The sequence below is a fragment of the Hemibagrus wyckioides genome, linkage group LG03 (assembly GCF_019097595.1).
Source record: "Hemibagrus wyckioides isolate EC202008001 linkage group LG03, SWU_Hwy_1.0, whole genome shotgun sequence".
NCBI lineage: Eukaryota > Metazoa > Chordata > Actinopteri > Siluriformes > Bagridae > Hemibagrus > Hemibagrus wyckioides.
Genome location: NC_080712.1, coordinates 24,236,284 through 24,248,046, shown reverse-complemented (window position 1 = coordinate 24,248,046; position 11,763 = coordinate 24,236,284). Strand labels below are relative to the sequence as shown.

Below are 11,763 nucleotides of genomic sequence, written 5' to 3'. Positions count from 1 at the left end.
CCAATGAGTTCAGTGAGTATTAAATTATATGGCTTTTTTCATTTTAAGAAGCATAATTCCTGTGCATTAGGTAGGCTACTTTTGAATCAAATGAAGAAAGCTGTCAGAGCACTGATTGGTTGGAACAAATAAAATATGGCTCTGTTCATTTGGAAAGTGCTCTCCTGGCACAGCTCCATCAATATGAACATCCTTTATAACTGCATATAGTTCCACCAAGGACGTTATTTACAGACTAGCAGCGAAATTCTACTAGATACTAGATAGATGGGGACATAGGATGTAATAATAAGTTTATAAGTGGAGATGCTAGGCTAGGTATGGGATGATAAGGATTCTGCATATACACATAGCACTGAGACAAGGCATTTAATGTAGTTTATTACATACATATAAAATAAGATAGAAAAATAAGGTATAAACTTGTAACAATGGCTGTTGATACAGACATACATTTTTTCTCATAGGCAATACCTGGGTAGGGGCACACATAGCATGAATCTAACACAGTCTTATGTCTGCAGGTGTAATACACTTATTCACTCATATATTAAAGAACATTCACAGAAATAAAATCAAGAATCTGGGGGGAAAATAATCAGAAACCAACACAAACCGGTTTTATACTTTTAATTGCTATCTAGGGTGAAATATCATGCGATATTGAGTATGGTGTGACTCTTCCACAGATAGAGCTAACCTGTTATTGTAGCGTCAAGACTGTTTCCACAAAATTTTTTCAAATTCAACTTCATTTTCATAATCTCAACTACTAAGGAGCAATGCTTTTTTCACATACAGGCTACTTTCATCTTATTCCAAAATACAAGCTTCAACTTCAACTTTTAATGCCTTCATAACTACAATAATACGGTCACGGTACTGCATAATTCCAACTGAAAGCAGTAGTGAAGTGAGGATGGTACAGGAAGACATGTTCAATGAGTCAGAGACCCCCCACAAGACATCAGAGGCCATTTTGTTGCATAGTAAAGAAAGATTTGGGGGATGGGAGACACGCAACACACGGTGCAGTCCAGCATGAGCAGTGCACACAGCTCCCAGTGAAAAATACAGTGATGGTGGTGCAACTTTGCGGCGATTCTCTCATATTGCAATGTTTCACAGTGGCATCATCTTTTATTGTTAGGCTGAAAAAACACAAGACAATAAATTCCACCGAGAAGGTTTAAAGGTTATTAAAGGATCACAGGTGGAATATTGGCTACAATATTAAATCATAATCCGGATGTCAGAGGCTGGAGGCATGAATTTTTCTCAACTTTTTCGAAGAATACTAATTACCCAAAGAGATCATATAGTAATTTACATTTCCTAGTAGAGGATTTAAGGATTACGATTCAGATTTAGGATTCACATCCAGTGCAATATTACACGTCTGCAGTAATCACTGACTTGTGTTGAACGGAAAGGGGAAAGAAGAGAAGACTGCGCAACTTGTCCTCAGAGAAAGCTGTGTGCACTGAGCCCCGGCCTGCTCATTCGCCACTGATGATGACACATTCAGACTGAAGAAACCATGAGAACCACAATAAGGCACTTTGTAATGTTTCTGTTTCAACCCCCCGTCAGCAGAACGAAAAGGTCGGTTTGGTCGTCCGTTTCTACATCCAATTACAGAAAACGGGATTGTTTTCACATAAAGGGTTCAGTGTTCTGGTTTTTTTTTTCACTTTACAATACTTGTAGAAAAGATTCACTTGTAAAAATAGATACTTTCTCTTCCCCTGAACTGGAGGATAATAAAAGTTTTCTGTACATATATTCTTTGAGTTGTTGTTTTTTTTTGTCGTCTTTGAACATTTATCTACAAATTTGATACATTTGTACAGCAGGTAGGCAAGCATGGCTTATACATCCTCAGAAAAACTCATCCACTGAAAAGTGTTCGATTGTTTGTTGGGCAAAATGCTAAACACACCACTTTATGTTCGTCATTCGCTTTGCACTGCCTATATTAATGCGCCAAATCTCAATTCACATGAGTCAAAGTTCCATTCGATCCCTTAATCAGTTTTCAGAGAAGAACACAGAGATGTAACGTGACCAGTTCACACAGCTAATGGACAGGGACAGAGAGGTGCATGCACTGATGCCACACCATCACATAATACATTCAGACAGATGTGTCACCGTCACACCTGGGTGACGGCCAGAGCAACAAGGGCTGTTTTTCTTTTTTCACTCTTGACTGAAGGCTCTTGTGTTTGCATGAACATCAAGTGTTATGTGTTGTGGGGCTGTAGATTATGTGGTGTAAGTGTTAGGATCAGGTCCGAGTGGGCTAACTGTTATTGCTTATTGCTTACAAATGACTCAGTGCAGGTCTACAGTAGCAGGACGGTCTGCTCCCTACAGACCTTTCCAACCGGAGGGCGTCTTCCAGGCTTTGCTGCGTGTCCACAGATCAGGTGCAGAGACGCTGCATCTCCACTGCCAGTGCAGTGAAAGCTGTTTAATGCTCATTTTCTTTCTTTCTATTATTCACTCATTTGTTGTGTTTTTAGAGCAGAGAAGTGATCTGCAGGCAGGCAATGGGCAGGTCATCATTGGATGAAGTTGAGAAGTCAGAAGGTCAGGGGTTAGTTGCCGGTGGTGGCTGGGTGGTTAGAGAAAAGGAAACAAGGGGGGAAAAAAACAAAGGAAAAAGGAGGGCAACAAAAGAGGGAGGAAAAGAAAAAAGATACAGAGGAGATTAGTTTCAGCTAGTGAAGGCAGGATGACAATATGATAAACCCATCACAATTAGGCTCCAGATTGAATTGAGTCAATACCTAAGCTTTACTGAGTTCATGCCTTACACAACACCTGTTCAGTAATGTGTGAGGCATGAAACGATTTAACAATTTAGGACAAGGCCGACTGAATGTGGGAGCACTGGAAGAACTGTTGGTCTTCATTTACACAAACGCAGTAAAATCAGAGCGTGATTTTACTGACAGGATGGCAGCCAGTGTGAACCAATAGGTTACATGTTAAGAAGGAGGAAATGAAAAGAGAAAATTCCTGACATAGAAAAAAAAAAGAACCCAACTGTGGCAAACATGTCTAATGGTTAGTAGCAGTCAAGTGAAGGGTCAGATATAGCTGCTAATGAAAGGAGAGGACAGACCAGAGAGCAGGCGGTGTAGTGTCTTGTTACCTGACTGCTATTAAGCACTAGAGCTCTTCAGAGGTTTAAGCGGCAAGCTGACAGTTATGATGGAGATGGATTATAATGTCAAGGAAACAAGTAACTGAACACCGAAATAATTTAGGGCCAAAACAGTTGTTGGTTGTTGTTGTACTCAATAAAATTTTTATTGCCTTTTCAAATTCATGTTTTTTTTCCCTTCTATTTACAACAACATAAAAATCTTGGCCTTTAATGATACAAAGCAACACTACACTGAATTCTCTAGATAACATAATAGCCATGGAAACACAAGCTGTGGGAATTTTAGCCATCACCCTCAGCTTTGCAGACTATTGACAATTCACAGGACACATAATATAAAATGCTTTTGCATATAAACACTGGAAAAGTCCTGTCGTTCATATAAAGCCCTAACATATATCCAAAAATATAGGAAATTCTCTAAGATGATACTATAAAGCAACTATTATGCATATTTGCCTTTCCTACAAATAGCCCTCTATAATATCACTGCTATTTCTTTGCAAATTGCAAGTAAATTGACATTTCATATACATTCCTGCTTTATATTTATATATATTTAGATTTATATATATTTTTAAGAAGCAACAAGTAAATACTATTTTCTTTTCAACAAACAACAAAAAAATAAAAATGATGCTTACAGTAAAACATAAAAAAAAGTATCAAGTGGAATATAATTTTTTTTTCTTTTTCATAAATGCATCTATACTCTGACATTTCTGTCCACACAAATAGTGGTCAACCGTAAGACTATGCAGCTTCGATCACACATGTATTCAATACTCTTTTCAGTTCTGTCATCTGAGGTTTGATGTCGTTTTCACTTTTTCAACATGTCTGTTCTTTGCCGAACAGAAGAGATGAATGCTTCTGACTTGTTCAGTGCAAAATAATAGCTGTGCCACATAGCATCTCTGTATCAAATGAGGCAAATACCAAGAGTTTGAAATAAACAAACAAAAAAAAAGTAACTTAACTAAAATAAAATAAAAAAAGTGAGACCTCTGAAGACTGGCAGTCCAGTAAAAATGCACAGATTGGTAAATCGGAAGTTCTGTGCAAATGGGTTCTCAAAAGTATATTTTCTGGAAAGCAGTAGTACCATAATATAAAACATTCGCAGTATAAAACAAAAAGGATATGAGAAATACATGATAAATGATAAGAATGAAAAAAAAAAAGGAGTAAAAAATATAGAGACAATTTTTTCCCGCTTGCCATCTGTAGTTGCAGCTGGTAAAGGGCATCAAGCTTAAAAATGGCACTTAAGAACTATCTCCTTCCTTCTCATTCAGTCAAGCAGAAGTACCACAGGACCCGAAATGTGAATCAGACCACAGCTGCATAAAGCAAAACTAAAACCAGACAATGATTACGCAATCTAGATATTTTGAGGATCTGTTTCTCTGCTGGACTGAATTCAAGGTTTTGGCCTATAAAATCGAATAATGTATATTTTTCACAAACATTACTCATTGCTTATAATTATTTCACCCAATTATTGGTTTAGATGATTTCTTCTTGCTCCATTACATCCACGAACATGTGGAACTGATCCATCAAACAATTTATCTAACAGTCATGTTATAATCTGATTTCCCATCAAAAAAACAAAACAAAAAAACAAATAATAAAAATTGATCCTGAGCTCCGGTTACAGAGTTTCAGGAGTTTTCCTCTGGTTTCTCTGGTTTCCTCCTGCCTCCCAAAAACATGCCAGTGACTACACTAAATGACTTCCAGGTGTGAATGTGTGTGTGAGTGAGTGTGTGTGTGTATGCATGGTGACTGGCATGCCATCCAGGGTGGATTCGCACCTAGAGCACCCAGTGTTCTTCTGTGAACAGGATAAAGCCGTTACAGAAGATGAAGAATTTGTTGAGAAAAGGATCAGAATGTTGATTTTTGCTACTTTAAATTTCTTTCTTTCTTTTTTTTGTTTGTAATAATGTATATTTATTATGCAAATCTCAGTAATGTATCACCATTTTTTAACTCGGGCCTGCATTTTAAGTAAACATAAATAGTAAATCTAAATGAGGTTATGTGATCGCACCTCAAGAAATTTCAAAACAAAAGAAGTCCATTATTTGTCATCAACATCATGTCACGGTCACAAGGTCATCAAAATAATGGAATGAAGTCGAAAATCCAGGTGCTGTGTTTGTACTGTACTCCCAAACTTTAGAGGGTTTAACATTTCTGCCTGGAGTGAAGCTGGTCACAACAGATCAGGTCTAAAAGGAAGTGACTACAAGTCACGAAAACACAAAAGCATGTGAACTAAACTAACCTCTGTCTGTGGTCACTACCCTTTGGTAAGGATGGACCCGCATTTCGTGCCTTCGAACTTTAGTTGCCACCGCACCTGCTTGGATTGCAATAATATCACCAAATACACAGATTAGATTAAAAAAAATAATCCCATCAAATCAATCAATCAAATTGAACAGATTTCATTTATCTGTGTGGCCAAAGATGTGTAACAATTCTTATGCAAATAATAAAAAATACAAGTTAAGGCACAAATAATACTTATTCATTTTTGAATGTAGCATATTGAAAGTGGAAAAAAACAACGTTGCATTCATTCCAAGTGGTGGATCCATGCTTGGATAATATAATGGACATTAGTGACAAGTACACACACACACACACACACACACACACATACACATTGACAGAGAGAGAGAGAGAGAGAGAGAGAGAGAGAGAGAGGGAGAAGGGAGCTTTACTATTCACATAATCCTGCACAGAAGCAACAGGGAAGTGCATCTCTCCAGTTCCACATTTAAATATAATACTGATAAACTCACTCTCTGAGCAAAGACACAGAGAGGATAGTGCGTAGGCACATGTGCAGTAGTAAAAAAAAAAAAAAGGATAGAAAATACAACGGCAATGATTAAAGTGATTAGTAAAGCAGTCTCCTTGACTTTTACTCTCTTTTCTCCTAAACCGTAAAACATAGCAGTCAGTGGAACAGTTCTGTGATCTACACATACACACAGATTCCTTTACTGCTGAAGGGGCATCAGGCACAGACACAATGTTTCTAAGCATATGCTGAGCCTCTTTGGACAGAGGGGTGGCCAGTGTAAACAAAACAGTAGTGTGTCCGACTGACTGCTAGGCTCGATTTCATAATTCATTAACACTCAAGAAATAACAAGGCCGCTGTGAAACGAAAGCGCATGTGTGTTAACACTCAGATCGGATGAGGGGCTCAGTAAGGATCCTCGAAAGCACTTTTAGCCTTTCATGGGGAAAGCCACACCTAAAGAATAAAGGAAGGGAATGTGAAATTAGTGCCAGGAGTGTCTGTCCTCAAGAAGCAACACACACTACAATTCCATGCGTTACCAAAGCCATTTTCGAGCAGTCTGTGCCTAGGACCTTTGAAAAGCAGAGATGCTGGATTTGGTCACTGCATGCATAAGGCTATGTTTTTAATATTGGTTCTTATCATACTGTAAACAACCTTGGAACTCACTGCCACAGAGCACCATCTGTGTGAGTAGAACTCGAATAGGTCTGACTTTTAGAACAATCCCACCATCCCATGACCCCCAAAGCAGCCCCTGTCTGACCCCCACTGTCCCCTCACCGTCTTCATGTTACCTCTCCTGATGCACCCTCCACACCGAGGGAGGGAGCATCCAGAGAGGGTTTGCAGCAGTTTGGGGCTCAGTGCTTTTTCTCCCTCATTATGGTACACACAGTTTCAACACATGACATTAAATTAAACCAAAAACAAAACAGGCTTCAGGTCGCAGAAGAGACAAACAGTGAAAGGCTGGGGAGCACAGGCTCCTGGAAGAGGGGGTGCTTTCCGGTCAGTCCAATAAGATGAGTGTTTTCAGGGGGACGTGAGGGTGTCGAAGGGGGTGTGTGCAGGGTGAGTGAGGGTCAGGAAGGGGCATGAGGGGAGTGGGTCTGCTTTAAAAAGGAGGCCGGCCGGCTGGCTCTGCGCGCTGCACAGTGATGGGAAAGTGACAGGTCTGAAAGCCCAGGTACAGCGGCAGCTCTTCGGCCTTTGAGGATGCTGTATAGGTGTACACAAGAGAGAAGACATGGATGAAATCTTCCACTCTCCTCCCGCCACAACACTCCTCACCTCCTTTGCTGTCTCACTGATGTGCCGTCATGATCAAACCCAAACACCAAAGCTGCTAAAATCAGGTTTCTAATACGGCGCTACCGTACTGGGCTTAGAACACTTGGAGCAGTCAGCCTGAACTTGGCAGAATAAAGGCTGCTTTATTAGACAGAGACTAAACCCTGCTCTGGCTCATCTCATTGGACACACTGATCTTGCCTCATGGACGTACTTTTTTGTCATTTCTCAACTTAACACTGTGCCTCTGGGAGCAGCTTGTGTTAAACTGGCAGAATGCTGTTTGTAACATGATACTCATAATCGGCTTTTCTCAAGTGCCTTAATGAAGCCATAGAGCTTGTGTGGAGAGGGAAGGACAGGGCCTCAGAGAGTGAGAAAGAGAGAGCGTGCGAAAAAGAGGGAGGGGGAAAGAGTGAGGGCGGAAAGCAAAAGAGATCCCTCTCCTATAATTCATATAAAGCCAACAGAGCACTTAGCAGCCTGATCATTTATGGCACATTTCTTGAATATATTTTATTTGCAATGAGAAATGACTTTGTAACTAAATGGATTAAATAACTGTAACTAAATGGATTAAATAAGCAAATGTTTGGATTGTTATTCTGTTGCCTTTTTATATATCCTAAGGTGATGGGAAATGGGTGGATGAGGGTGGCAGTAAATATAGAAAGCTCATCTATATCGACAGGCAGCATTTGGGGAGGAGGTGGGGGGTGTGTGGTGGTCGGGGTTTAAGAAGAGTGACGCAGGAGTAAGGTAGGTGCTGCGCCCCACTGCCCAAGTGGGTGCTGGTGTTGGTGAGGTGGCATTCCAGAGCACTCACAACTGTGCTTACCTAACACACCACTGGAGTCGATGGGGTACTCGAGGATGGAGGTGGCCGGTGCCAGTGTGTATGGGTATTCGTAGGGTGCGGCGTAAATCAGGCCAGCTGACTCCGGGCCGGGAGGCACCAGGGTGGCGGCGGCTGCATGGGCGTGGGCTGACCCGTTGGGCACGACAGTCTGGATCTGTCGAATTAGGGGCATGATGGTGGGGCCAGCAGGTGCGGGGGTGCGCAGGGCGGCTTGGGGCAACACGGGCGCTGGGCCGCTGATGATGCGCGGGGCCTGGGCACTCGCTGCAAGAGAGAAGGCAAGGGCAGCTGCAGTGAACAGAAGGAACGTAGAGGGTGAGAAAAAGAGAGAAGAAGAAGAGAAGGAGAAACAAAACAAGAGTTAGTATTAGCCATGAGCTGTACATGGCACATAAAGCAAGTCAGCATGGGCAGCCAGTTTAGTTAGTTAGGGAGAAGGAAGCCAATTCAGTGGCACTTTTGCCACAGCTATTACAAAACTTCACAAGCGTGGCACTTCAGCAGCAGCATTTGTAAAAGCAAACATAGCAAAGAACCAAATAATGCAGTTTTCAGAGACTAAAAAATGAAACATGCTTTTTTTTTTAACAGCATACCTTTTTGAGCGTTTGCAAGCTTATGCAGGCGTACAGCTCTCTGTGGCAATTTAGAATCAAACTAGTGAGCTGTTTTGAGTGCTCTTATCTGAGAATCAGGGTTATCTGAGAGTGCAGTGTTGGGCATTAGTAAAAGCTGGGATCACACAGGCCTTCCACAATGCCAGCACTGTTGGTAAAAAAAAAAAAAAACCTGTGTTACAAACAAATCCCTCTAGAGAGATGAGGAGGCACTTACGTGATTTAATGTTGGCATCCCTGTAGGTGCCGTTTAGAATGGCCAGTTCCATCAGCTGCATCTTCTTCAGACTGTCCTCTCCTTCAGCCTGGCAAAAACACAAAGGAGTGGCAATTAAATTAGAGGCACACACACACACACAACACACTGCATACATGCACCTTACATGGGAATTCAATGGTAATTCATCTTGGAGGATTTAGTTTGAACACAAGCTCTAATTTTGGGAAGTATGACCCATCGGGATGAGATGCTGGACCTTTATCCAAGAAATGACCAGGACACTCAAGAGAATGACATTTCACAAGCAGTTAATTAAAGTATAGAGCTCTTGTACAAATTGACATGGATGATTTATACAGCTCAGTGGTGGGGTGGACATGGACGATCAACAGCTGCAGACAGAGAGGAGGAGGCGGGATGGACCGGCAGGTAGGGCACGATGATTCTCACCTGTGTGTGATCACAGCGAGTTTACTTATGTGTGCTTTGTTTGTCCTTTCAAGGGAGAATGCTGCGAACCAGCGAGAGGGACAGAGCTGAGAGAGGTTGCACATAACACACACACACTGAGCAAGAGTTTGGAAAGTGTTGATGAACTTTAGTGATGGGAAAGCCCTGAAAATATAGGAGTGTGCTGTATTTAGCTTTTTCTGTAGAGTTGTTGAAGCACACTGAAATTAAACAAGACTCAAAGCTCTGTCAAAGTCCATGTGTATCAGTCCTTCTTCACACACACACACACACACACACACACACACACACATAACAACAGGACAAACAGTCTGCAGTCAGCAAAGATGAACAGGAGACATGACTGTAAATGGGAACAATTCAGCAAAGCATCTCACACACACACACACACACACTTCTGAGTGATTTAATGATGACTCAACAGGCAATTATCAATCTTTTAAAGTATTTTACTTGGAATAGAGTGGAAAAAAACCCAATTAAAAACTAATTAGAGCAAAATATCTTATATTTATACATAGCTAATCTGCGTGGCTGGAACAGTGGCAGAAACACAACAACCCTCTGTTTCATTATTCTTTCTACATCCCACATCACAGCTCTGTTTGATGTCTCAGGCCCGCTGCAGCAATTAACTCGCCAAGTGTAATGCATTCTGACTTCAATCCGTCTTCATCTTTGATTTGTTTGAGTCCTCTCCAGATGAAACAGAGAAGGAGAGATGTATTTTGTGGCCTGTCGGAATGCCACTGCGGAGATTTCGCAAGGTCTCAAAACACTCAGCCTGCTTTGGCTATGTCTAAATATCAATACTTTATTAAGTCAAGTGGCTTGTGATGAATCGTAGGGGAGAGACGGAGAGCTGTTATAAATCACTCTCTGACTTTATGTAATCAGCCTAATGGGCACTGTCCTTGAGAGGCCTCTAGGGCCTGCTGACTGCTTTGCTCACACTCGGCTTTATGAGTCCTAGGAAAAGAAGGAGGAGATTTTGGGAACTTTGCTGACAATGACCTACATAGAGGTAAGGATTTAGGCTTTAGATACTAAATTATACTGTAAAAAATTGCTGATATATGAATTAGCATTATAAATTCACTGGACTATTTTTGCAACATAATTCATACACATCCTGCCATGCAAAAGACATAATAAATAAAAAATAGCAGCTTTTTGATATGGTACCAGATTCCTTATGATGATGCAGTATCAGCTATGAGCCAGTGGGAGGAGCTGTGTTGTCATTATAGTGATGTGTTAAAGCCTGGCAATACAGTGCTTCTAAACACACTAAACAGACACAAGCTGCCTTTCTTACCCTCTCTCTCTGTCTGTCTGTCTCTCTCTCTCTCTCTCTCTCTCTCTCTCTCAAACACACTCACACAATACACACATGCCTGCACACCCACCCACCTGTGTACACACACACACATACTCACGTGTACAAACACACACTGATACACACACACACACACACACACATAATAAAAGTGACTTTTATTCACGCACAACTTGAACCTGAGCTCCCAACCAAATCCAGCACAGAAGTTAGAGAGTGCTGTGGAGTAAAGCCTCTAATTCACACTGTGATTTATTCCGCTTTCCTTCCACACAGCTTCCATCCACTTTTCACTCTTCAAATAAAAACATTTTCTTCCTCCACACTTGTGCTTAGCCCTTATCTCTCTCTCTCTGCTCATCTCTTTATAGCAGAAAGTGAGTCAGTTGTCAGTTTGGCACACACCTTAGTAATCTATTACAGACCTGCTAACTCTCTGCCATGCACCCACTGTTCTCTCTATCCATCTACTGCACCCTATAGCTCTCTCTTTTCCCTCTGCTTTTTCACTGCTCCATCCACATCCCTCACTCACTCACTCACTCACTCACTCACTCACTCACATTCTCTGTGACAAAGTTGCCCAGGGCCTTCCTGCACGCACAGCACAATCGTGCCAGACAAAGCTGCACAAAACCTAAGTGATTATGCTAGTGTGTGCGTGTGTGTGTGGTTCCTGATGCTTGTAGCAAACATCAATATGGTCGATCTCAGTTTAATATAAGGAATGCTCTAGGATGCCAAAGCTGCTAAATCTTATTCTCAGTTTTCCACCAGGCGCCGTGGGGTTCAGCTGCTTGTCTTTTCTTGTGTGGTGTGGAGCGCTGAAGTATTTTCAAAAGCACAATACAAATCTCAGGCTGTGCAGAAACTTTGTCAGAAGGCTCCCAGCAACTAGACAACACAAAACGGCTGCCCAAAAACTATTTGTCAGACAGCTCACAGAAAAAAGGAGATGT

General features: G+C 41.4%; 1 protein-coding gene across 6 annotated transcripts in view; it reads right to left on the bottom strand.

Moving 5' to 3' along the window:
- Nucleotides 1–292: 292 nt before the first annotated feature.
- The window catches only part of LOC131348291 (KH domain-containing RNA-binding protein QKI-like), a 69,590-nt gene continuing 58,119 nt past the window's right edge, over nucleotides 293–11,763 (bottom strand). Inside the window, exons 5-8 of one of the 6 annotated variants that reach the window (XM_058383142.1) lie at nucleotides 8,992–9,079; nucleotides 8,137–8,421; nucleotides 5,475–5,549; nucleotides 296–2,620 (exon numbers count right to left, since the gene is read on the bottom strand). In XM_058383142.1, the coding sequence (XP_058239125.1) occupies nucleotides 2,604–2,620; nucleotides 5,475–5,549; nucleotides 8,137–8,421; nucleotides 8,992–9,079 (465 nt within the window). In that variant the 3' untranslated portion in view covers nucleotides 296–2,603. Of the gene's footprint in view, nucleotides 8,446–8,991; nucleotides 9,080–11,763 lie in introns of all 6 variants that reach the window. The other 5 variants (XM_058383124.1, XR_009203906.1, XM_058383134.1 and 2 more) reach the window with 5 other exon arrangements.